The sequence below is a fragment of the Cheilinus undulatus genome, linkage group 9 (assembly GCF_018320785.1).
Source record: "Cheilinus undulatus linkage group 9, ASM1832078v1, whole genome shotgun sequence".
NCBI classification, from domain to species: domain Eukaryota; kingdom Metazoa; phylum Chordata; class Actinopteri; order Labriformes; family Labridae; genus Cheilinus; species Cheilinus undulatus.
This window is the reverse complement of record NC_054873.1, coordinates 35,191,678-35,219,072: the sequence shown is the minus strand read 5'-3', so window position 1 is coordinate 35,219,072 and position 27,395 is coordinate 35,191,678. Positions and strand designations below refer to the sequence as shown.

The 27,395-nt window shown below is 37.7% G+C and overlaps 2 protein-coding genes across 5 annotated transcripts in view; one reads left to right on the top strand and one right to left on the bottom strand.

Annotated features, from left to right (window-relative positions):
- ppp6r3 (protein phosphatase 6, regulatory subunit 3) overlaps positions 1 to 16,833 on the bottom strand; it is a 36,993-nt gene extending 20,160 nt beyond the window's left edge. For all 4 annotated transcript variants that reach the window (XM_041795272.1, XM_041795276.1, XM_041795274.1 and 1 more), the window contains exons 1-11: positions 16,646 to 16,833; positions 9,167 to 9,333; positions 8,824 to 9,057; positions 5,563 to 5,749; positions 5,173 to 5,310; positions 2,632 to 2,697; positions 2,173 to 2,285; positions 1,488 to 1,601; positions 1,021 to 1,147; positions 684 to 836; positions 93 to 242 (exon numbers count right to left, since the gene is read on the bottom strand). In XM_041795272.1, the coding sequence (XP_041651206.1) occupies positions 93 to 242; positions 684 to 836; positions 1,021 to 1,147; positions 1,488 to 1,601; positions 2,173 to 2,285; positions 2,632 to 2,697; positions 5,173 to 5,310; positions 5,563 to 5,749; positions 8,824 to 9,050 (1,275 nt within the window). In that variant the 5' untranslated portion in view covers positions 9,051 to 9,057; positions 9,167 to 9,333; positions 16,646 to 16,833. The remainder of the gene's footprint in view (positions 1 to 92; positions 243 to 683; positions 837 to 1,020; positions 1,148 to 1,487; positions 1,602 to 2,172; positions 2,286 to 2,631; positions 2,698 to 5,172; positions 5,311 to 5,562; positions 5,750 to 8,823; positions 9,058 to 9,166; positions 9,334 to 16,645) is intronic.
- Positions 16,834 to 19,548: 2,715 nt separating this feature from the next.
- Positions 19,549 to 25,085, top strand: tmem170a (transmembrane protein 170A). Its single transcript, XM_041795441.1, has 3 exons — positions 19,549 to 19,765; positions 22,742 to 22,912; positions 23,137 to 25,085. Exons 1-3 carry the CDS (start codon positions 19,651 to 19,653, stop codon positions 23,265 to 23,267), a joined length of 417 nt encoding a protein of 138 aa, XP_041651375.1. The 5' UTR covers positions 19,549 to 19,650; the 3' UTR covers positions 23,268 to 25,085.
- The last annotated feature ends 2,310 nt before the right edge of the window (positions 25,086 to 27,395 follow it).

Sequence of the window (27,395 nt, the reverse complement as noted above, 5' to 3'; positions counted from 1 at the left end):
GTGTTCAGGAAGGGAGCTATTTTTCCACTTTGTTTTCATGTATGGGCTGGTTTTATTGCTGTTGATATCACTGTCTATAACTCAAGACTTACATGTTTGATAAGGATGCTCTCCCTTGCATGATCTTGCTCTGTGTCTGGCTGGGGGTCGTTAGGGGCAGGAGGCATTGCCAGGATCATGGCTGTACAAATCTCCACCTGAATGTGGAGGAAGTTGTTCCAGATGTATTTAAAATACATATCCTGTAGAGAAAAGTAAGACAAATTAATTAAGACATGTTTTAAATCAGTTACAATCCCATTTACATTTTTATTTTGTCCCTAATACTTGTGGTTACACTAAAAAAGCATGTTTTACTTTCATGTAGATCAGTGACTTTAGTGAAAACTTGAGTGGATTCTGCAAGTTATTTGGCTGCCTTTGCATTCATTAGTCTATGCTAAATATTACTCAAGAGTAAAATACAGTAAGAAATGTCAAAAGTTTCAGTCAGGCTAAAATGATTTTTTTTTAATTTAAAAGTTTTGATAAATGCAGAAAAATATTGGTAATGCCAAACACATACCCGTGCCCTAAACATGTCAGCTTCAATAGAGGGAAGATTTTACCGCAGTAAGTTTTTTCCACCCAATTTCAAGCCATCTGTAAAGACAAATACCCAAACCACAGGCAGCAGTACTCACTAGTATGACTCCCAGTGTGTTGAGGTTAATGAGTTCTGTGTTGATGCTGTGCGTGTTGCTCTGCAACAAGCTGGCCACGAGTCTGACCACATTGAGCCTTGTGTTTCCCACAGGGGGGTCCAGTACCCCCCAAGTTGTCTTCATCACATTTCTCTGTTAGAGGAGATGAAATAAATAAATACCCTACTGACTGGCATATATGCAAACTCATTACAAAGATGTGACTGTGGGTTAGTAACATTACATTTAGGCAGCTATACCACATCCTTGTACATTCAATCTACCACACATTTTGTTATGAAATAACCACTGACAACCATCTTGGTTGATTTTTTACCTTTGGGGGTTCCAGTAGCAGCTGGTGAAAGTCTTTCAGTCGGGGTCTCACAGCCTCCAGGATGCTGTGGTTGACTGAGAATGAAGGGTGTGACATCCCAGGGGGGCACTCCATGTGGCCCTCAAACCTAAACCAGGATAGATGTGACCTTATGAAGAAGCTAAAAGCTTAAGGATGTGTTTTCAAGTCTTTCAACTATGTACACAACACTTTCTCTCAACTACAGCATAAGTTGTACCAATATCTGTGGTAATAATGGGGGCAAGACTGAGTAGACTTTATTCCATACACAAACAGTTCAGTTAATTCATAAATTTCAATAGTTTATTTAATGTCAGATCTTTTAAAACAAATTTCTTGGGACGGACAGTTTGTTTGTTTTTGACATCATTCTGTAATCTCACTTTTACCTAAACAGTTCAGTGGAAAATGAAAAAATAAAACGAGGGAAGGGCCCCAAGACTTACGCTGGTCTTCTGGTCTCAAACAATGTGAGGAGGATCTGAATAACACTGACAATTGCAGATTCATTCTTCTCCTTGTCAAAGATGTTAGCCAGCAGCTGCTCCACCGTCTCTTGCCTGAGGATGCAGTCATACATGAAGGTATTGAGAAAATAACCATCAAAAATATTTCTATTGATTTGCATGATGCAAGTCCTTACAAAAAGCCCATCAGGCAAAAATAATAACTTAATGTTGTTATTACACACACACACAAAAAGAGAAAATAAACTTTTAATATCATTATTATTTTCATAAGTGTAATGTTTACCTGGAAATATATTCCCTTTATCAACATTCATACACTGTTTTTTAAACCTGATCTGTGTCCTTCCACAAGTGAAGGTGTACATATGTAAATATTGTTATTAATATTTCTATCTTCTTGTGTTACACTATTGTAGGGCACACTTATTCTTTTAGTTCTGTTAAATATTGCTGATTAATTTTGCCTTTGGCTGTGAGCTGTTGGAGGAACAATAAAAGTTTCTTTAAAAAGATAAGTTTTTAGGCTTTTGAGAAATGTCTCTGCTTCAGTTGCTTGAAAATTAATGAAGGGTAAGGTCAAGATAAAAATACAGTGGAAATTAAAAATGTATATTCTATTAGTATATACTGTAAGAGATTAATTACATAAACAGATGCCTACTTTTCAAGTGTGGCCAGAAGTGGATCGGGTTCTGAGCAGCCCTGAACCTGGAACATCTGGTCTCTGCTCAGTCTGATAATCTCACATAGTGACTGGGAGGCATTCGAGTGTCGCTGTGTCACAAAAGAAGACAAAAGAATATGGTCGTAAGTCTGATAACTTTATACTGTCCATGCTAAATCCTCAATCCATTGCTCTAATATTACTGAAGAGGTAAAAAAACAACACATGTATTCATCTTGATATCCTATTAAAACAGCATCTCTGCAGGTTACATTGCTACAAGATTTTAAGTGCAAGTCAAACAAAAAATTCTGCAAGAACATATTTTAATACATAAATGTTATGTAGATTTGTTGATGAAAAGCCAAACAGAGTGTTCTCTGGTTCATAGTTAGCCCTGAGATGGCTAACTTCCTCATAGCCAGTGATGGAAACAGCACAATGATTGATACTCACATCCTCGTCGTGAGATGGCTGCACCATGTCCACCAACCTCTGAATCACCTTCTCCTCATTCAGCCACTGAAAGATCATGTATAGCAATAATGACCAAAAAGAAATAAAGGAAAAACAATTGATTGTAGACATCAGCATATTAAAAGGGGACTCCTAAATTTAGTTGGTTGATAAATTTGTGCGACCAAAAACTTTTTCTAAAAGTGGAAAAGTTAAACAGAGCCTACATCATTTAGGACACCTCCATGGCTTATTCAAGCATAGAGACTAAACCAGAATTCACTTCGGCCCTCATTTATCAAACTTGTGCAGAAACCAGAGCAGAATTGGGTGTAGAAATCCTCTTACGAAAAAGTCCATGTGTGATTTATGAAACGTGTGTATCTGGCCAATAACGGTGTACAGTTGAGTAGGTGTTGATAAATGCTGCAGCTTAAAACAAACGTCATCTGAATAACACGTCCCTGGATATCCGCGGGTCAGCCAGCCTTGCCCCCCTGACTTTACAACAGGGAGCTACATCAAAAATGCCTTGTACCTCTATCATGGTTTTAGTCTCCAGGTCTGCGAAAATTAATCAGTGGTTGTTTTCCAGCCTGAAAAGTTAAATTAAAGTAATCAAACACCATGTGTGGAAGGAAATCACTGCTGAGGTTAACAATGTTGTTGGACAACAGAACTCCAGCTGATACTAGAATATTTCATTCATACATCAGTGATATACCACTTATATTGATATATCATAATCATATCATAATCATATCATATCATAATACTTTACATTCTGATTATATAATCAATATTCATTACATTTGGGCTTTAAAAAACGTGGTCAGCTCTTAGAATAATATCAAAAAAGCGTGATCAATAAAAGCTCTCCTTATAATAAAGTTCTTCTCTGTGTACATATGAAGACCTATAGAGACATGTCATACTTCACGATCGAGCCGCTCACTGAGACACTGGAGATGAAAGGTACTTGTTTATAGTCAGAAATATTTCATTAATGGGTATTAGGTTTATACCAACTGTTAATGAACTGTTTATTCTAAAATAAAATAAAAACTGCAACAGTTGTCATGAACATTTCTAATTCTCACTCATAGACAGGTGTGTAAGGGTCTTCACATGTGTAAAATTAAGCTGAATTTTTACTGTATTCATCTGAAATCTCCTGGACTCGCAAGTTACTAATTTATCTGTTAAGGCGATCCATCTGTCTCTTTATCTCGGTGCCTTGATAAACCATATTTAAAGTTTCAGAGCTCCTATTGTCTTCTATATCCATTTACTATCAATTAACAGCACATGTATCATATTCCCTACAAATAAAGGCATGTCAAACATTTAAGTAGTGTTTTCTTAACAATGCAAATGCGGAGATTTTAACATTGATTTGTTCCCCATAAACATATAGTTTTAATAGAATATTAACCAAATATTTTTTTAGCATAGCACACACCCCTGGCTCATGCAGCAACACAGAGACACATGAATGGGATGCACACAAACAGCGCTGATCCTCCGTGGTCAAAGAGGAGCTTTAAAAGGAGAAAGTTCAGGTGTTTATCCTCCGGTATTCTGAAACATTTGCCCTCTACAGATAGAAGCCTGAAGTCTACACTACCGACATGTTAGCATGCATTTCAGTGTAGGTATGTGCATGAGCGTCGTGTGTGTGTGTCATTTTTACGCAGCATGAAAGGAGATGAGGATGAGCAAAGAGCAGCCATCGCTGATGCATAAAAGATGCACGAACAGTCAAAGAGAAAGGAACGATAGGGAAAAGAGTGATAGGGGACAGGATATCATAATGGAAACATTAAAAAACAAAGATTGTGCATGAGTCTCAAATTGCGAGTCCGAGTCGAGGTTCAAGTCACTGGTGTGTGCGACGAAAGTGCGACTTAAGTTCAAATTGCTGACTCAAGTCCCCATCTCTGCGGTGTAAAAGGGAACATTCCTGAAGGCAGCCAGTCTATTTCACTTGTGAAATAAATCGATAGCCTAAAGAAATGCTTGTTCATCAAAGATAACAAATAACAAAGAAATCAGCTGAAAGCTCGCTGTGCTCAATATCATTTAAAAAGCAATACTGCTCAGTGCTTACAGGTACTGTCAGAGGTTTTGTTTATGTTAAATAAATTTTAAGTCATATGATCTAACACAGCCAGATTTAAGCTGCACAGCGAGTCAATACGGGCTTGAAACTTATGCAGACAAGCTCAGACCTGGGGTGGGATTTGAGCGCATTGTACGCCACACTCAGATTGATAAATGCCGATCTGTGCGTAGATATGACCATACACCCAAATTTCTGGTGTACAGACGTTTGATAAAAAAGGGCCTTTGTGATGCGTCAGTAAAGAACAGCAGCCCTCAGAACACTCAAAATGTTAATTGTCCTCTGCAAATTTTTCCTGAGCAATGCCAGATCACTCAGAACTAAACTGAATTTGTGGGGTTGTTGTTGTTTTGCATTTGTGATGGTCTAAGAAATCAATTTAAGCACAGCCTGGGAAATGTTTTTCTGCTACTCACGTTGAGAACGTCCTGCCGTAGCTGCTGTGGCTCAATGCAGGTGAGCATTCTGAGCAGCAGGTCCATGATGGCAGATGTCCCGATGTGTTTGATCATCAGATCTACAAAGTCCTCCCGCTTTCTTAGAAAATCCACTATCTGTAGAAACATATAAAAAGAATAAAGAGCTTCTAAAAAGAACAGGGGGATATACTGCTGTATTTTAAAGTAATTCTGAAAGCCATTAAGAAAAGAAAAACTTGATGTAAGAATATTGAGTGACATTATGTTGCGGACTTCTAAGACACACAACACCCTGAGGCCTGTGCAACAAATCAAGCTAAACTCAAAGTCACCTCACTAATGAAAAATCCTGCTTGGTTAGACAGGGCCCTGGTCTTGCTGACTTACCTGTTCAGGCTTGCGCCCTATAAGAATGGAGAGGACCTTTGAAAAGAAACTGGCTAGGAGTGGGTTGAGAGGTGGCTCATTCTGGAGGAAACCGTACAATTTCATCAGCAGTTTTTCATCTTCTCCCAGTCTATCGTTGATCTGGCTCACATCTGATGTAAGCAGCTCACAGGATATGTTGGGATACCTGACAGACAACAAAAGACACTCTTAAGTACTATTCGCACCGGACTAGTACTACCTGTGGACCTCTAATAATTTCTGAATTACCCCATGATGTCAGTGTTTGGTGTGGCGCATTCGCACGGTATAAGCCTGGTCTGTAAGGTACTGTTATTCAGAGACATTCAGAAGGAAAACATAAGCAGGATATATGCAGGAATCTTGAAGTTAATTTTAATACCTTTTAAAGACTTTTTCAAGACCTTCTCAATATTTTTTAACACCTCACTGCCACTTAACCTGTAACCATTTACATCAGTGATATTTTTAACCTAACAGTTTTAGTTTGTGATAAAGACTATAGACCACTATGATACAACAAAATTCAAATAGGCTGGGATAGTAAATCTTTGTGCTTCTGAATTTCCACCCGCCCGCTCGCTCTGGTGCTCTCAGAGACAATTTACGAACGCACCCACAGTAGCCTAGTATTTTATGTACCTGTTCATCTTTGTTTTTTAATAAAAATGAATAAATTCAAACACTTTTACGACGTTTTTGGGACTCAAACTCTTGGACAGCTAATTCAGAAAAAACACTTTAAAAATATAAGACTTTATAAAGTCCTGATAAGACTTTTTAATACTTTTTAAGGGTCTTAATTTTCCCAAATTGATTTATCACCTTTTAATACTTTTCAAGACCCCGCGGATTCCCTGATAAGAGTGCCGCACGGCTGCAGCAATGAAAATACTGCATCCTTAAATTCATACAAAAAATAGAATGTTGTGCACATCACATCTTGCAGGTGACATTTCATGCATGTGTCCTATACATACAGTTAACTAGAGTTTTCAATTGGCAAGATGTGCTTCAGTGTTTTTTACATCTATATATACATATATTTTAACATGTTTTAGATCTGTAGCACGCTGTCCATGACTAATAAACTAGTGAAATATTTCCTCTAACTCTCTCAATATCAAGGCTGCGCAAGTCACCTGTGCACATCTTCAGCTGATCACACAGAAGAAGAGAGAGAAATTCAAGCATCCCTTCCCTTAATGTATGAGAAAGGGAGATGTCTCATGTTAAATATGAATCTCTTCCTTTACTGTCAACAGTTTTTATTCAGTTAATGCTGCTGATGTTATTCTGTGCCCTATACATTTAGGATCCAGAACAACCCTCCTTGAGTAGATCAGCTGTTGCAGCCTAACCACTGAGTGCTTTTAATCAGTACTTTAAATCTCAGTTCTGATTGAAATAAATAACTGATGGTTATGCCAGAGGTTTTTGTTTAACTCTAACTGTATTAATAGAGTATTCGTCACAGAGCTCTGTGGTATCAACAAGACAGCCCAAAGTTAAACCAGCTGTGATCACCAACTCCTCAACAGTAACCAACCACAACACTTCTGTTTTCAATCTCTCAAAAGTTCTCTGCCATGCTGTTAACCAGAGATAAACTGAAAAATCACACAGCTATTTTGCCCCAGAGAAGTGTAAAGCTGACAGTAAGACATGACTCAATGGAGAGACAGCAGAAACAGTCACTATATCTCCACATTACAAATCAGCCTCAGTTCTGCTGCTTTTTCTTCACACAGATTTCCTACTTTCACAGCTGTTGTTAGTTGCGACTGGGGCTTTTACTCCAACTTGACAAAAGCTATAAGCCCATATAAGCCTTCTCCATCCACAAAATCTGAGGATAGCACATCTCTAGTCAGAAGTTTCACTGTCGGCTAATATTCTTGACTCTGGTATCATCACAATGCTGTGAACTAGCCAGTGCCAACAACCATTTTATGCCTTTTAAGTAATGTGTCTCTTGCAAGTTACCATAGTTGCAGTCAAGCAGTTGTTGCTGCTGTAATCCAGATTGCTGTGCAAATATAGCCGAAGCTGAAGAAGTTATAGTTTGGTGTCATGTTTATCATTTTCTTACTTCTTCCTATTTTCCAAACAAGTACATTTAGTTACATAAACACACAAACTTGGGTTACCCCTTTAACATTATATGAGTGTAGAATATTGTAACCTAAAACAATGTGTGTGCAGTGCATGTTCAATGAAACATTACTCGAGTAAAGACACCAACTAAGTACAGAGTACCCTTTCCTAATCTGAATATTAATTACAGTGTTGATATTGGCAGGATAATGGTTTGTTTCCTCAGTTTAATTACAGTATTGGACACCATCTGGATCAAGAATTCCTCATTAATCTTTGCAGTACATCATAACACTGTTTTACTTAACACAACAGTCTAAAAGCCTTTTTTATTTAAGATTTGATGACACACATCAAACAAGTGTAAACCGGTTCTGACATCCAAAACTAACCAGGAGTCTGGATGTTGTCCCCCCCAGGGTACAAAAACATTATCATCCCACCAAGCAGCAGGTGTATCTATGGCCAAGCAGTAAGAGATCATCCATTTATTCTGTGGTGTATTTATTTACAAAAACAGGGGGAAGGCTCCTGTTGTTCAAATAAATGAGTCAATGTTTAGAACCTACTCATTTACAAATGGCACATTATTGTCAGATGGAGGTCTGCAGATACTATATGTTCTGCTCTTTCATTTCTTTAATGAAGGGAGACAAAGGCACATTAAACAGGCATGCCAACTGTTGTCATGGTGATTTAAGACACCATCTATAGGTCACACAGGAAGAATCTGGGAATTGGCTCAAGGCTCTGCTCTCATTGTCCAAGTGTGTACAGCCATACAACCAAAATATCAAACATGACAGAAGTTCATCCAACCAGTTGGGAGAAGTCGATCATACTGTGATCACTTTTCATGTCCCCCTGGACACAACATGATAAACAACGCACAATCAGGCTGAAATCAGCCCGACTTCAAAACCAGTTGTATGACTCAATATTCTTGTCAGAATCGCCTTGAAATCATACTGACTGAATATTACCAAGAGCACATTATAGCAGAGAGCATTTCTAAATGCTTAAGCTTCTTCTTCTGGACTATGCTTTAACAACAGACTTAGTTAATTATCAACTCTCTGTTCAAAGTAAACAAAACTAGGTCAATCAGTCCAACCCCTCTTATCCTCTGCAGCGTTCTCTTACTTGTATTTCACTTTTTCCTCAACATCAGTACTCGGCTCCTGTGTGATGAAGGTCACAAGGTCCTCCATGCACTGTGGTCTCAGCAGGAAGTCAACGAGTTTATGGTTCTGGGCCTTGCACTCCTGTAGGACGTCATCCTCATCCATCACCTCTGTCAGCGTCACATCCTCCTTCTCTAACAGAGTGTCTATGTGTGACGTGGTGTGGAGGTCGAACTTCCAAAACATTTTGGCTCTAAAACATAAATCATAACAGTAAGTACAGAATTCACATCTTTCGACGATTATTGGATTATATAAAAGATGAATATAGTGATCAACTCAAGAATTATTCTTCCTCATACCTGTGGTTATATTGGAGTCCAGAAGGTGGAGCTCAGGTTATAAAGAGGTGTGTTCTAGTCTTTGGGAGTTGTGGCCCATTCCAGGCTAGCCGGATGGACAGACAGGCAGACAGCGGTGATGGACAGACTGACAAGCTGCACACATATAGCAGTTCAACAGCACTAACCTGAGAGAGGTGACAAGGAAACACATGAGACATGCTGTTAAAGAAATGTTTTACTGCTTTCATGGGCTCTTAGGGCACATTTTATGTTTGTAATTACACAAAGCATAAATCATTAACAAGGAAGTGAATGCGCTTCTGCTGCCTGCTAAATACAGGTTCAATGTTGGTTGTGCCAAGAGTTATCAGGTCACCCGCCTCCCAGTGGCACAAAGAGATTTTTCAAGTATAGATTAAATTTATATAAAGCAGTTCTCAAGGTAAGAACGACCGGGGGTTAATGGTGTATGAGATATCCAATTTGTCTATTTTCCTGTAAATCAATGTGTACAATTCTAAGCAGTACAACAATAAATCAAAATGTGGCAGACAAAAAATGAAACTATAGCAGAAGATTTAAAACTTAGTTTCTGAAAGGCAGTTTTGAGGCCTTAAACAATGTAACCTGTTATTAATTTTAAGTTAGTACTAGGGGCATAAATCAGCAGTTTCATCATAATACAATATGATAAAGATTACATGGATAATGATACATTGTTTTCCAATATCTCAAAGTCTGCCACAATACGATTTGATATGGCAGCCTAAGATCATTATCAGAAAATGTTATGCCCCAGTTTCACAGTTACAGAAAAGGTAGTTTTGGCAATATAATTGCTAAAAGGTTTCTGTGTTTGAATAAGAAACAACCATCTTCGTGAGCAAATATTGTACTTACTTAAAATTGAGGGCCCCTGATCACCTTTCAATTAGGAACATAACTATGGACATTTGTGTTTAAACTTTTTAAACATGTAATAGTGGTATGTACCTTTTCTGCAACATTTCATAAACATACTTAAATCTTTTGGCCCATTTTTTCCCCATCTTAAAATTCTCTTGAACCCATTTTACACACATTTAGACTTGAATATTTGTTTTGAACTACAGAAGTCATCAGCCCTTCTTACTTAACATATTAATATGGCGAAAGTTTATGTACAGTTTAAAATGAAATTTTGAGATTTTAATTAGACTAAATCTGTGGCATATGACATTGAAGAAAAGAAATTCCATTATTTTTGATTTATGATTTATGATTTACCACAACCTACATTTTGATAACTGAAGGGGTTAGGACAAAATTTGGTTTTAATGGACAATCTCCATTGTTATTAGCCGCCCCATAACGAGAGAGGGAAAGAAATAGAGCAGCCGTCCTGCTTGAATCCTGTTGAGGTTGGGCAATTGATATTTTAATTATAAATTTAACATGGGATGTTGAACTGCAACCAGTGTATTAAAGAAAGTATAAACAGCAGACTTTTCACCCTCTGATTAGCTGCAGAGCCTGCATCAGACACCACGTGCACTCTTCAGCCATGGACGGATCACAAGGGGCAGTGGTTTCTATCCTTAAACCATCTTATACTGTGACCGTACACAGTATAAAAAATGCAAACTTACATGGCAAAAAAGGCGAGAGGCCCACCCTGGAGCAGTCCAAGTCAGAATTATGTCCACACAGCCAAGAGAGGAGTGGATATCCTCTACATCCTCTTAATCTCTGCTTTTGAAGTTCTGGGCAATGTACAGCTGTCAATGAGCATGCAGGGGGAATTTCAAAGTAAAAGTGTAGCTTATAGGTGACATGTAGATAGGGCTGGGCGATATATCAAGTATACTCGGTGTATCGCGGCTTTTGCCACCCACAATGTATAAAATGACTATAATGCAAACATCGAGTACAAATCATGTGGAATTTTTGAGCTGCCAGCGTGCATTTCTCGAGGGAGTTTCGCTTCTCCCCTTGTCCCTGAACGCATCTCTCACAGCAGAGAGCTCACTCTCGCCCATCCAGAAAACTCTCCTCCGCACATGCGTGTTTTTGTATCAGTGAAGGAGAAAGAAGCATGGGAGAGGATGGTAAACAGAGCAGCTTGGCGAGGATTTAAAGCCTGATTTGGGGCAAGATTTGCCTCTCCCTGCGATCATGGGGGCGTATCCCGAGAGGAGCCTCATCGCAAACGACTGTTTGTCTGAGTAGTCTGCATGTGTGTGGTGTCAACACAATTGTTTTACTGCTCCAAATCGCGCCGTAGCCTCCAAAATCCCAAATTGTAAATATCAAATGGATTCTAGGTCGTAGTGCCGCTGACGGAGTACCCACAACAACCAATGAGAGCGAGCAGACTGAGTAGCATCACAGCCATATCATACATACTTTCACCGCTCACAACCATGAACACAACTTTAACTTAATTTCAGCCATGATTTCATCCTGAGTCTTTCCCTTGTATTATGAATTTTGCTTCCCCTGTAATGCATGTCAGGACAGCCTGTAGTGGAGAGACAGCAAGACGATATCGACAGACATCCGTGTTTTGTTTTTTTTCTGAAGTCACGTGATCACGCAAGGTCGTAGGCAGGTCGAAAGGTGTGTGGTCTCCAGTGATTTGACAGTCTGGCTGAGTCATCTAGTGTGTGTGTTCAGAGGATTAAAGGTGAAAAATCTTTAGAAATTGTCCTGAAGTCTGTGGTCTCTCATGGTTTTAAAATCATTTCAGATTAAAAAATCATCTAGTGTGTGGCCAGCCTTAGCTGCGTTCAGAGATAAGACAACAAGAAACAGCATTGGGTCCGTCATCCAGCAGCAGTCATCCAACTCTGAAAAGGAAGAGGTCAAACTCACGCGGTATTCGTTAAAATATGCCACAAGATGATGGAGAGATAACGGCAGCAGTGACAAAACACGCTGCTAAAGACATAAGCCCAGTGTTGTTGAAAAGCCAGGATTTTGAAAGTCTCACAAAGACACTCAACTCAGAATACGTGATTCACCTGGGCACAAACATTTTTGTGAAAACTCTCCGCCAAAGTCGTACATGTCAGAGAGAAGATGGCCCAGCAGCGGACAAATGTGATCCACTCCTCCACAACTACGGAGCCTTATCTCAGTCTAACAGTTTAAAACACAGACAACGCAGAGTTGAAATGTTCCTGCCTCCAAACATTACACAGGAGGGTTTCTTGAACAAGATCTAAAGACACTCTCATGTTATGAACTTGTCAGAAACTGCTCATCAGCACAGATAATGTACTAATATAATCAAAGCTGTGAGCCTGAATGGTGGACTAGACTGCAGGGTTTTGGCCTTCATGCAGGATTGGTGAGTTTTGTGTAGGTTTGCTTCGTCCTTAATGAGAAAAATAATAATTTTATAATCAGCAGTAGTAAACATAACACAGAAAACATTTCAGGCCTTGCCAAATATGGTAAAAGACAGTATTTCATGATTTATGTATTTTTGATTTACTAGTAAAAGATTGAATGAAGTCCTTTTCAAAATAAAACTGTGCTAAATATGACTTTATATTGATTTTTACCCTTTCTACACACAATTTTATTAAAAATCCAATAGAACAGCCTATTTTAACCACCAAACTAGTGTCATTTGGGGCTGAAATAAATATTATACAGCTGCTCAGAGGATATTTCAAAATATTGCGATATATCGTGTATCGGGATACGTGTAGATCCATATTTTTACTTTCTATCAATCCTACTGGACAATTGATCAACCAATCAATATTCATTGATGGATCAATACAACCTAAGTCACTTAAGTTTTGAGAATATATATATATATATATATATATATATATATATAAATTTTTTTCAACCCAAAGCAGAGTAAGGAAGACAGTAATGAATTGAGCTTAGTTATTTAGTTATTGTTGATTACGCCGAGAGATTTTTTCATCAAACTGTCCTTTGCAGAACTTTTATTTGGTCTTTTATACTGTTTGGAAAAAAAATTGCTCTTTTTATCTAAATTTATGACAGTAACTTAACTACTGCATGAGAAATTAAAAAACAAAAGTGAAATGACTGATATCACATGGATCACCTGTTTCCATAATGGAGTTGTGAGTGAAACAATTGTAACCATTATATTTGAAAGTCTATAAAACATTCTGATGAATTGTGCCAACAGAGCAGATTACAAAAAGGGTGTATAGAAAGATTTGTAGAGAAAAGGATAGGTAAAGTAGGAGTAGCTGATGTGTAAGCTGCAGACTGGTGTGTCTGGGGAGGAAAGGCAACAAGGTATATTAAAGTCATGTTCAAACCTACATAACTGTAGGACAATACACACTGAATGTGATAACCAAACATAGTTGTGATGGGGTAGTTCCTAAATATATTTTCAATGGACAACCACAGATTTTTCTATGAGCAGTGCACACATATAAACATGAATAACTGCTAACAATAGTGTTTCATTGTTCATGGAAATTCGTAATTATGATTGTGATGTAGATTATATTAATCATGAAAACCTAGTTTGTCTTCAATGATTCTTTTTAGTCTACACCTTGGAAATAAAAGCAACTACATTTGTGTGTGTGTGTGTGGGTGTGGGTGTGTGTGTGCAGGAGATTATTTTTCATGGTATCGATCCAAACAGGTTTCCATGTTATTTATACTGTCAGATGATCAAGTACTCACAAAAAAAGGCCCTGGCTTTTAAACACCATATTACTAATGTTGTCAAAAACACAGATTAAAACACAAGCCCAATAACCACCAACTGCTCACAGAAGATTTGTCCATCCAGTTACAGATCGTTAAAGGGAAGAGAATCTAAGTCACCATTTTCGTGAGGAGCTGGCTAATCTTCTCTGCCCTGCTGGCATCATAACGGCCAACAAGGCTGGTTAAAGAGCTGATTAGAGATCACCTTTGATCTGTTTTCTCTATTTTCTACCTGAGCTACATTAATGGTTTATCACTGAGCAACTACATTAATGTTAACATATGATTAGTGCTTCATAGCTTGCAAAGAACATTTATTCTGTTTGTGTTAAAATTAAATGGTGGTCGCCGCTCTGTCAGCTTGAAAGAAGTGATTATTAGATAAGAAGATGTCTGACAGAAAAAAAATTGTCATCAGCCACTGCTTTGAATTACAACTTAATTGCATCTAGTTAAAGAAAGACAAAGAAAGATGCCCAAGTCATGCACAAAAAGATCCACGTCTGCCCCTAGAATATAAAAACAAAACAAGATTGATAAGACTATTCAGACCATGCCACAGTTCCTCAACTATGGTAAGAGATAATGTTGAAAACATTAGAATTACTTTTCCTTGTCTTTTCATTATCACCCTGTAAAAGTGAAAGGAGATTGCTCTGTAGATGTATTACATAAAAAAATGACTTTTAAGAACTTGTAAATCATGCTCTAGTCAAGAAGGGAAAGGAAGAGACCTTGCTTTCCAAAATGGGGAACAAATCATGAATATATTTTCCAGCCTTTAAGCAGTGATACAAGCTAAATGGCAAAGCTTATCAAGAAAATACTACACATCATTTTTTGCACTGAAATGTCTACATTAATTAAAAATGACTACCTCAGATACTTAAAAAGTTTTCAAAGCCAGGGATTGTCACATTTTATAGTTGTAACACTCTGTAACTTGTTAAAGGATCTGCCAGAACAAACTTGCTGTGGAGTGGGCAGAGCTAAGCAGTGCATCTCTACTTATCATCTTCTGTTGTGGTTTTGATTAAGAGCCCCCTGGCTGCTGTGAATTTACGTACCGTGTCTTTAGTCAATTCCAAGTAAATAAAACTAGACTTCTTTTTGTGAACAACGTGAACGCCTAGATTGTATTCAGTTTCAGCCAACCAAAATAATTTTTACATTTTAGGTGAAGTTGTTTAGTTTTGGTCACTTGTAAAAACCTTGCTTTGCACTAACGTATTATTCATCAAAATTCCCTGTTCAAAATGTTTGGAGTTAGTAAAAGACAAAGTGCTGCCAATAAACACAAGTTCGACAAAAAAGCAGTTAAAAAAAAAGCTGTGTAAACCTAGGCTAGGTACAATATGTATTAAACAATATTCAATGTCTTTTCTTGTGTTTGTAAACACATATTGCTGTTGAAAGCATGCACACATGAGGGGACTGTACTGAAGCATAAGCCACATTCCTACCTATATTACAGAAAAATGTAGTAGTACTGCAGCAAGTAGTACTGCAGCAAGCACTCAATAACTGACAGATGCTGGTCACTAAGATCAAAGCTGTTTTGAACATCAAATGCATTTTTGCTCAGGTTTCAGTTTCAACCTTTTTTATTTATCTGTTTTGGGTAAGCAACATTTGTCCACAACTTTTTAACAAGTAAAAACATTCATTGACATGATCTTGGAGTTGAGACTCGCTATGATTGAATGAAGTTTTTCACTGTGGTAGTGATAGCTAATTGACTTTCACATACAGTAAAATGGAAGACAGGCAAGTGATATAATACTTGGTAAAGCAAACTTCTACCGTGTGCCTAAAAGGGTAGCCAGGACACATACTGCAGTCGCGAAACCAAAACAATATTGAAGCCTAAATGTATGGCCTAATACCAGTTTAATTTAATTGAACGTTAAGCAACGTTGTTAGTCCAGATCCTAGTTGACCTAAAAGGAAAATGGCGTTTTCTTACTTTAACAATCAGCGCTATTACAGCCAATTTACATTGATTTACACAGTAATACGGTTCGGCTTTTTAATCTGAAACAGACTGCCAGCTACATACGCAATTCTGAGTCAGAATGCAGTAACTAAGTAACCACTGATGATAACGACTAGTTCACCTTTTTCATTTACATATGAGAAATGAGAATTCACCCCCAAAATACAGACATTCGTGACGGTTAGTTTAACCTAAGAACGTCAGAATATTATTAGTGACGGTTTCAGTTTATCACAAGCTAAAAAAAAAAACATCTAGTGGTTCCAGCTATTATCGAGCTCTAACGAGATAATACGGGACCACATCTTTGTTTTGTTTGGTTTCTTTTTTTTTTTTTGCTGTACAGGTATTGCGTTAACAGTAACGCCAAATCGTTTACATACTAGGGCCCAAAACACCGCTAACCTAGCCGACCAGAAACACACCGGCTCAGACATACTGGCTAACGTCACTAGCTAGCGTTAGCTATTGTTAGCTAACCTGATCACATAAAATCAGGATCAAAGCAACGTTAAGGGATACGTCAGTTTAACCGGTGTCATTGATATATAACCCTATGGTTAATTAGCTGACAAGTTAGTCAACTAAACAACGACATAACTTCACGGTACCTCCTTATACTAATGGACAATGTTAACGTTTCCCTTCTCCAGGCTAGAGGTACACCAATACTGTCTGACAGCATAACGTTAAGATGGCCAAGTATGTTCCTTGATAGCCAGCTAACGTTAGCCGGCTACTGAAGACTGCTAGCTAATCTTCAGCACCAACCAAGTGCATGGGCTGGCAAGTGTACCTACCGATAGACAACGGTGAACGGCGAGTCTCCAGCATGTAGCTTATGTTGCCATTAGCCCCAGGCCTTTAAAAACGAACACAGAGAGAACACGAAATTACGGAAAAGAAAATAAAGCGTTTAAAACTGATTCTGACAGGCGCGAAAAGGGAGATCATCGGAGGGCACTTTTCAAGATGGCGGTTCCGTCAACTTCAGCGACCCCTTCCCCCACTACAGCTACAGCGTCTGTCACTCAAGCTGTTAGAGCACAACGATTGGCTGGATTCCCATCGCTCAAACCAGGCCCCGAGATTTCATTGGCTACAAAGTATGCCACTTCACGTCGTCGGTTGTGCGAGGTAATATTAGCCTGGAGACCGGAAGAGCGGAGTTTATACTATTTTTTTCAATTGTTTTAATTTATGAAGACGTCAGTTTAAGCCTAAGGAGTGTAATCGAATTTAAGTATGAATCAACAGTTTTATAATTACATTTGTACGAAATTTGGTCAGTATGTCCCCTTGACACCGCTCGCTCGTTCGCTTTTCATTTTATATCGAACCTACCCATAAAGTACAAGCACACCCTCAGTTTGAAAAGAAACGCCCTTCTCACTAACGGTGCTGTATGCAGGAAATAGTACATTTATACCGTGTATTCAATCAAGAACTCCAGGATGATTTCTTGTCTTGTTTCGATTAAAAATGCATAAACATTTGGCAATGACTTTAAATACCGGCATACTTCTTTCTTCAATTAATTGCAAATCAATGGACCTGCAGAATAAGTTTCCTAAAACAAAATTAGAGAGATACTCCCCTTTTACCTGATCAAATTAGGTAGAGGTGCAACAGCTGAAGTGACTACAGTATGGCAACATATGATACATGAGTATAATATATGGCGTATTTGATGATATATGACATATTATTTTATGAGTTTTCATTAACTTGAGACATGAACAGTACAGATTTTCAGCTACAAATACAATAACTAGCCCAGCCTTTCCCAAACTTTCAGTTCAATTTTAAACCTGAAAATTTACTAGGGGCCCCCCAAACGCTTGTACAACCATAACACAAGACTAAAACAATTATCTTTAATTTATCATAAACTTGTTTTGAATGCCAATGCAAATTGTTTGCTTTCAGATACATTAAAATCAGTTGGTTAAGTCTTTGTGAGGTCCCAAAGTACAATGAAAGAGCCACGACCATTTATTTTTGGTTCTCATCAGACATCTGCAAAGACACATTGTCTTTTCATCTCTGTAAATGTATTCAAACTCTTTCTAAGGAGCATTTATATCTCAGAAGACACAGATAAATTCTTTGAACTGGGTAGTAAATGGCATAGTGCAATGTTTAACAAAGGGTCAATAGTTAAACTAGTCCAGTACTAGTTAAACCATGACACTGGATGTATACATCAGACAAAAAAATATAACAAAAAGGTGGCATAAGTTAGGGTTAGTAAAATCATGGTCGATTAAAGAGCTTAGCTGCATCCACTTATTTACCACTTACAAGTGGAAGATGGGCTCTATATAGGCCTAAGGGGTTCTTAAGGGGTACCTATGCAGTACATAAATGGTAATTGGTTTAAAGGTCTTACAAAAGTGGACACAAAGCTGTACAAAAGTAGTTAATTGGTGATACAAAGGTGGCACAAAAGCAGTCAAAAGGTGGTTCATAAGTGGTTAAAAGAAGAAGTTGATCAGTGTTATATAAGGAGTTAATTGGAGGTCATTAAGTGGTAAATGATGGGTGAACTTTAAAAAAAAATAGGTCAGTCTTTTATTTTTTTTTTACTGTTAAGTCCATTTTTGTTCCCTTTTAATAGTTAATTGGGAAACAATGTCTTCACAAGATGATGATAAATTATTAAAATTAAAATTATCAAACACACGGTCTGCCATTTGTTTAAATAGCATGTTTGTACAACTCACAGTTACTTAGAGCCATATCACCTTAAGTACATCTGATCTCATCTGGTCTTTGAGGCTAACCTGGGTTGGGCCGGTTAAGTATTTGGATGGAATATCAGGTGTAAGCTCACCCCGCCCACACACTTCTCCTTATACACAGCAGAGGGTGCTGCCACTTCACTGGACATTAGCTTTTTTTTTTTGACAGATCTGATAAAACCTATTTCAGTTTAATGCTGTGATACAGTTTTTTTTTCTTGAACAAGGAATTACAGTGTTTAACTAGTGGAAAATAAGAGGTAAATAAATTGTAAACAAGTGGTAAAGTGATCAAAATGGGGTCACCAAGGAGAAAATAAGGGATAACCTCTTAAAAACAAGTGTTAAAAAATGGTTAACTAGTGGTTAAAACGTAGCAGAAAGAGATAATTGCGTTGTAAATAAATGTCTATTGCATGGTTGGTTTCTTATTCATTCTTTATTTTATCTTTAACCCCAATTTAACAATTAGACCATAATTTATTAAGTTGTAAGCAGCATAATAAATTAAAGACAAATGTAAGTGGTCAGATCCATGAAGGCCTATAGCACCATACTTGATACTACAATTGGCAGCCTAGATTTTATTTTATTTTATTTTATTTTATTTTATTTTATTTATTTATTTATTTATTGTTTTTTTTTTTTGGTTTTTTGGTTTTTTTTGAGTGTGTGGGTGTCCCGGTGGTGAAATATAACTCCATTATTTCGGTCATTTTAAACCGTTATTTTCAGGGTATACACAATATTCTTTCTCTGAAACTTGTGTTCTTGAACGAGACAAAAAAATCTCTGTGAATTATCTTTATCTAAACTCTAACCGTTTATCTTTATTATTTAAACTGGGAACTTGTTGGCAGTAGACAGCTGTGTGCTGCCTGACAGTCCGAGCTCAGGGTTCACAGAGTCTTACATGACGTCACAAGAAGTTGTGTTGACAGCTAGCTCGGCTAGCATGATGCTAGTTAGTCTTGCGTCAAAGCAAATCCCTCACTGACTGATGGTTGTCCCAGTCAGCTGGCCATCTTTCATTCATGTAGTGTTTACTACGAGTGGCAGACATGCAGGATAGGTATAGTGAGATAGGATTTACCCAGCAAATACTTGGTTTGAATTTAGTACCGAGAAAAAATGGTACCCACAGAGGCAACGACACATCTCTCGGCGACTTCTCAGGTGGGCTAATGTTTTGTAGCTTGTATGCTAGGTTGTATATTATTGTTGAAATGGCCCGCTTAAATGCTATTTAGCGGGGGTGAATGTTGCCTGTAGCGTTATACTTTTAACCAGCTTGGAAAACAAGCCTAAGATTATACTTGAAAATGTGTCTATGTTACCGCTAGAGGAGTTTTGACGCTGGTTTGTTTGCGTTAGCTTTGTTCAGGTATCTAACATAAGCGAAGCTAACGCTAGCTAGCTAACTTCCTGCTTCATTCTAACGGCTGACAGAATATTTCAAGTTATGTTTTACTTCTATGGATAAAAATAAGTATACCATCCTCAGCAAGGTCAAAATGACTATTTTAGTTTTTCTAGTTTCTGTTTTCAATTCGTTGAATTATTACTGACTAGTTTAATGAGAACCAAAGGATAATGTTAAATGTCTGTTGCTTATATTCTGGTTATGGACAACAATTTAAATTAATATTTGACTGAAAACCAACTTTGTAGAGCTTCACTTTTCTGTTGTCAAAAGTGCGTTTTAGCCATGAAACACTAAAGATTAGTGTTTGGGATTATGTAATAGTGTGACACAACAGCACCAGCCCTTAAATATGATGTGATACATTACAGCTGAAGCCGACACTGTTGAGTAAATGTTTTCATTGTGTTGGCAGGATGAATTATGGTTAGTTAATGATTTCTACCAGGTACGTCGCACATGCTGTTGTCAAACTTGGTTTGAGTTACTGTGAATTACTGTTACTATATTAGCAATGCCAATATACGCTCTGATCAGTGCAATGCGTGATAAACGATCCTGTTGTTTAATTGAATTACGAATCAGACGAAAATATTCAGCGGTAGTTCAAGAGATACAGTAAGCCAAATAAGTAGGCCTTCTCAAAGGAGAGTGGTGTGTATATATATATAATGAGACAGTTATACCACGCCTCTCTGTGTGATACAATGTAAAAAATGTATGTGCATCTTCTAGTCATCACAATAAAATCTCAACTTCTGAATGATTTCACCTTCACATGATAAGTCATAAAGTGATAGAGAACACTCAGCTAAAAAAGTTAATACAGTAAAAAATAAATATAGATGAATAGGTATTATTGCTAACTCTGTTTCTGTTTGAATTAGAGTCTGATGTTTTACGGTGCAGATAATGATGTGGATAGGATCCAAAATTCTGTTTTTTGTTCCAGAGTGCACAACTATCTTCCTCAAAAAATTTAGTACTCAAGAGCTGCCCTTCTCAACAGGCATGCCTTAAAAATGCTTCATATTTAACCAAGAAACACCATTAATATTCAGATGATTTGCTATCCTGGCAGAAATTGTTAAAATGGTCTCATATGCTAAAATCACATCAGTGTAGGGGTTTTGCATGGCTTTTTTCAGTCCAACATAGGGCTGGGCTAGAAATTAAAAATTAGATTAAATCACAATATATCCTGCAATTTTCAAATCACAGACATTGCAATTTTTCTTTCAAACTGAAATATGTGTCAAAATACCAGTTCAATACGTTTTGTGTTTTTGCAGAAGAGATGTGTTTTACACATTCTACAGATATTCAGAAGTCTTTTTTTTAGAATAGTTTACAAGAAGTACGACTTTTCTTGTTTGTGTATACTATCGTAATCAAAATGAGTATGACATAAAAATTATTATTCCCTTAAATGCAATAGCTGATATAAAATTTGCAATATGAGTACAAATAATTGCAATTTCAGATTCTTCAAAAATCTATCATCCCTTGTTTAATCTATATACTATTGTGCAGGTTATGACAATAAGGATTTATTGCTTGTGTTTGTTGAAAAATACAATGGGGTCCCTTGACAGGAAAAAGGTTGAGAAAGCTGCTTTAAAGAGTGTGACTCATGAAGTGGAGAAAAATAGCTTAGCAGATATTTAAACCCTGTAAACTGCTGATAGTGTCTAAGAGTAGTAAACTTTTTAAAATTTGGACTGGAGTTTTAAGATAGCAGCCTTCTGAGTAGATTTGCAGAGTAAAGCCAATGTGAAAATCAGTCCAAAATCCAAGTAAAATATATTTATTTTAATTGCTGTAACTTGCACTTAAGTTGTTAAGTTTAGTAGAGGTCTGGGGACTGTAGATAGGCTGCACAGCAGCACAGGGGTTAGCACTGTTGCCTCACAACAAGAAGGTTCCTGGTCACAGTCAGGGCTTTTTGTACAGAGTTTGCATGTTCTCCCCGTGCATGTTTGGGTTCGTTTCCAGGTACTCTGGCTTCCTTCCACCATCAAAGACATGGTCATTAGGTTAACTGGTGACTCTAAAGTGGCCGTAGGTGAGAGTGTATCTAGTTGTTTGTGTCTGTATGCAGCCTCTCTGTCAGCTGTGCGATTGTCTCTCGCCCAATGACAGCTGGGGTAGGCTCCAGCCCCCCTTGCAACCCCAAACAGGATAAGCAGTGCAGAAAATGGATGGGGACTGTAGATGCCTTAGTGGTTAAGAACTCATATTATTATTATAATAATTAAATAACACATTTAGTTTGTTCCACCTGTATGAAAGCATTTAATCTCTGTTTGTATCTACCTTAAATAATCTACTCTCATTTGTTGGCATATAATTGCAAAAGGCTTTCTGCAGCCATGAGGAGTAGTCAACCTGTGACGAAAAGGTGGCCAGTTATAGGGGCCAGAAGCAGATTTAATCAAAATAAAGCAATTAGTTTCATGTCAAGTGGCCAAGAAATATTTTCAAATATTTATAATTTTAGTTAGATTCACTGAAGTAAATCTATATTGGGCAGGAATAATGAGACACAACTTGTGAATCAAACTATTTTATTGAGTTAACAATGGGAAAAAAAATAGCTGACTGTAATTAAGTGACTACATGGCTGTTTGGCTAATAGTTGGCTCATGTGGAAAGCCATGATTTGCCCCAGTGGACTCTGGGAATGCGCATGACAGGTTGTGTCACTGCATTGTTGTGTATTTGTCCAGAGATGTGGTACGGCGTGTTTCTGTGGGCGGCGGTCTCCTCTCTGGTCTTCCACCTTCCTGCAGTTCTGCTCTCTCTCGCCACACTGCGACAGCACAAGATGGCCCGGTTCATGCCCATCGCCATCCTTCTAATGAGCATAGTGGGACCAGTTTGTGGAGGAGTCCTTACCAGTAAGTCCTCTACATATGAGTAGTGGGTGTTTGCCAATACCAACACCAATCTTACACTTAAATTCCACAAACGTTTACAGTCAAATATATCTTGTGATATGAGCCTGATCTTTTTCAGCCATTTATATAAAACTACAAATGAATGAACTTTACAATCATGGCTCCACAATCACAATTCACTGATGCTGAGTGAGTAGTAATGTGTTCTCCTCATCTCTCCTCAGGTGCAGCCATAGCAGGTGTGTACAAAGCAGCAGGGAAGAGGATGATCTCTCTGGAGGCTCTCGTTTTCGGTGTTGGACAGTCGTTTTGTGTCCTCGTCATCTCTTTCCTCAGGGTACTTGCCACCCTTTAGCAGTGCTGAGGCCAGTCTGCCTGGCCTAGATAATGCCAGCTGAGTCTGACAGCAGCCACACCTTCTTTTCCTGAACTGAGCCTGAGTTTGTCATGGCAACAAGACTTAATTCCTGTCAGACCGTGGGACAAATCTGAACCAGTCAGGCCCAGGACATGATGTCATTTCCTACTGATGGATGAGGACCAGACAAGACTTCTACAGTGGTAAAGTGTTGTTGTGTGAGCAGCACAAAGCCTTCTGACTTTATGATGTCCACTGCAGCACAGCACAGTGCTGCGTTCACATCACTACACATGGTTTAAGATGATTAAAAAAAAATCCTTTAATTTGTTCCAAAGTGAGGAAAATCTTTCAATAATTGTTCAGTTATTCTGAAGTGAAGGCAGCAGGACGCTGTGCTCCCCTGTCATTTGGGGTTACAGGTTAGCAGGATGACACTAACCTTTCTCAGGGGCTCTGTGTGCGTTCATGTGTGTGTTTGTCTCTATCACTGTTGGTCTGAATTCATGCAATGGCTGCAGAGAGACAGAAAAACAGGAGGATACTGGTTATATGCAAGATTCCAGCTTTTTTCCCTTGGAGGCCTTAATTTCTATTTTCTAACTTCCAAAGTGGTTTTTATCTTCAGGGCTGTCTCTTGCTGCTCCTTTTGTTCTTCCTAACATTTTTTTAGTTGAAATGAGTTTAAATCCATCTGCCTGTGTGTTAACATTGATCCCAAACTAGTTCAGAGCCACTAAATCATGTTTCCATTAAGCTTTATTGGGATTAAAGGGTGGAGTTTTGTTTTTTTGCAGTTTCAGATTTAGTTTTTAAGAGAATTTCTGCACAATTTCCTTGCTCGTCTCTTGTTTCTGAATACTTCCAAGGATTGAACACTGGGCATAAGTGCACTCAGACAACACTGAACAAACCCTTAAATGAGAACAAATTTTGATTTTATCACTATGAATGAGTTTGTTTTACAGATATGCTATTTGTGACATTTGTAAATATTCTAATTTATTTTCAGGTCTTTGTAGCTTTTTAATCTTTATGACCAAACATGAATTTCTATTTTATTTGTCTGCACAAAATGTGCATGTAATGTTGGAACAGAAGTGCACTCCCTCAGTGTTTTCACAGGGTCATCAAATCCCCACTGTCTTCACTGACTGCTTTTAGTCTGTCTTGTTTGTACCAACGCACGTAAAGATTCCTATGTGTAACTTACAGAAATAGGCTGAACACTAAAATACTGTGATACAATTTGTTTAAAACACTGGGGCATGCGAGTGATTCAACTCTCTACGTCTACACCTAAGAGGTAATGATTGAAACAAGATGACAATTCTTTGGGCAGAATTGTATCGTTGTTGGAGTCAGAGTTGAGTGATATTAACTTTATTTTCCTTCATCTGGATGAAAAGCTGCTTCTTATTTAACACAAACATGAGCAAATGACTCAGTTACTAACCTCATGTGTCTCTGCTCTGTTTACCTCCATGTTATGTTATATTTAAATCCAAGCAAGACTGGAAGATGACTGGCTTAAAGGGACATTAAATTCAATGGCCACCTTGAAGGTACTTAACTTACTTGGGCCATAAATCACACATAACTAAATTTTAGATACTTAAAAGTTTGAGAATTGATCCAGTAGATTGTTTTGGTCTGCAGTGATGAAACTAGCTGCAATGACTGCTTTGTACATTTTATGGCAAGTGAAACAAATGGACTGTTCCCTTTTTAGGTGCTTTTTAAAAATACTGACAGGGTCAAATTGTTACTTTAAGTGATAAGATGTTTTTAAAAGTAAAGCAAGAAGCAAACATTTCCAGATTGTCTTGAAATTAACCAGAATGTACAGACAAAATCTAGGGATGCACAGATACATCGGTTTAACATTGTTATTGGCCAGTATTTCCCCTTTTCACAGACATTGGCCAATGGACAAACAATGTGGCATGAACTGATCTCAGTTACCAACATTAATCTTTTATGTCCAAACAGTTTTATGCTGGTATCTGGTACACCTAACTGCCAAATCAAATAAGATTTTTTTGCAGTGCAGAAAAGTGGCCTGTTGGGCAAATTCTAATCTGTTCTACAATCAGAGAGAAAATGTTGGCATATGGGGAGTCTTAGACCAAAAGAAGTAATTACCATAAGCATCAGAATCTGCAAATTTGTCTGTATCTGCATCAGCCCTAATTTTCTCAATCAGTACATCTCAGTGATTTAAACTCACAGGACACAGGAGTTGTTGCCTCAGTGTATTTTTTCTCTCAATGCTCTTTACTGAAATATTGTGGTAAGTCAGAGCTGATATATCTAACTTAGACTTGTTGTATTGTCTGGCTTTATTGTTATAAAGTAGTCTGGAGCTAACACAAATGTGTAAACATCCCCAGCATTGGTAAACCAGCATCTCCTGTTTTGATGTTATAGGTTGTTTCAATGCTGCCACCTGACTCAACTGGAGCAATTTTAACCGTTATTTTCAAACCTTTTAGACGTGTTCGAACAGGAACAAAGTTTAGCTGTCCTCTATAAAGCCTACACAGTTTAAACCTTGTCTGATCTACAATAACTTTCCTCAAAGTGTTTTTGTGTGTTATTTTGGTGCAGATTGTTGAGCAACAGTCCAACTGGAACTACTGTTTTCTTTATTTTTTTGCTCATGCTGTTATACTCCCAAACACAACTGCACACCATAGTCATCCTGACTCAAATCATCTGCAGCTTTATCTCCATTCATCTGCTATTTAAAGCAGTCAGTTTTAACCATCAATACCAGGAGGGGCAGTTTTGTGCTAGCTTTAGTAGATTAAGAGTGCACACACTCTTTCACCAAGCTGATATTTGTCTTTATCCCCACAAAGAATTTGTTAAACCCTCCAAAACCAAAGATGGCTTAAATTCCTGGGTTGTACTTTACAAGCTACTTGTCGGCTCTGTAATGTTTATAGTAAATGTCTCAGAAGTGCATGTAAATATGCAGCTAAACAAATCAAAGCTAGAATGTAGAGGTTTGGGCTAAAGTGAAGACATGGGAATTCGATTTATAAAACATTCAGACACTTTAAGTCAGGTTTGAAGGGACCGTGCACAGATTGTAGAGAGAGTGTACAGAAGTTCAGCACCACTTATGTAGAAAGATTTTCATTGTGAGTCTTCTGCTTCTTGAGCCTCCAGATGAAATCTCCCACTACACGGCTTACTCACTAGGTCGCTGAGAGTATCAGAAAACTAGTAAATTTGGCTTTGAATTGTTAAAATGTTGATTAGTGTTTTAGTCAAACTAAATAGAAGATTGTCAAAGAAGTCTCTAGTAGATGAATAACTGCAGCTCTAAGTTTGAGTTTTCTTCTGTGTAAGGCTCAATATGTGGCATCACACTGTCCATGTATGTTGTGAGATCTTCTTATTAATGAAAGTATACATGTTTGTTTCCACAAAAACTTACTGATGCCGTGTGAAATCACAGCATCTCAGTGAAATGCAGTCTTGACTGATGCAGAAACTAATGAGGCTTGTTTGGATGAATTGTTGTCAAGCCCTCAGCCTTGCTTTTATGCTGTTCAATTTGGAGAATGTTTATTTTTTTATGGTTGTGTAATTTAGCTCTCTATGTGTGCTCTGTGGTTCTGCTACAGCAGGTTTGTGCTTAAGCACCTTGACACTGACCTAAGCCTGTATTTATGCTAAAAAAATGGTTTCCTTTTAAAACTAATTATCTGTGGCTGGGTCGCCTATATGCTCTTTAGGGATATTTACACTGTATCATGTTGGAGAACCACTAATAATTATTTTTTTCCATTTTCCTATTTCTTACCTTATTTTGTGGATGTAGTTAAATGTTCCAAATCTAGTAAAAATGCAGATTTTTCTAATGTTGTGCCTTGTTAAGAAAGGTACTGACTGATGCAAAAGCAAATTGCTACATGTTAAATGTTAATCACAGCGCTGAATGTTCATGCACACAGAAGGGACTGTGTCAAAATAAACCCTTTACATAAGAATCCCACACAGAGTTTTAGTATGTATTTAGAGCTACTTAAAGAATGAGAGAAACACTCCAGTAAAATGAGGATTCACAAAAATACAGAGCCCGTCATTACAGGATTAAAGAAAGCTGATGCA

Excerpts from the sequence above, each read along its gene's own strand:
- tmem170a (XM_041795441.1), top strand. The coding sequence starts at position 19,651 with ATGCAGGATAGGTATAGTGAGATAGGATTTACCCAGCAAATACTTGGT. Across the intron at positions 19,766-22,741 it reads ATCTCTCGGCGACTTCTCAG|AGATGTGGTACGGCGTGTTT; the intron begins GTGGGCTAATGT and ends GTATTTGTCCAG. Across the intron at positions 22,913-23,136 it reads TTGTGGAGGAGTCCTTACCA|GTGCAGCCATAGCAGGTGTG; the intron begins GTAAGTCCTCTA and ends ATCTCTCCTCAG.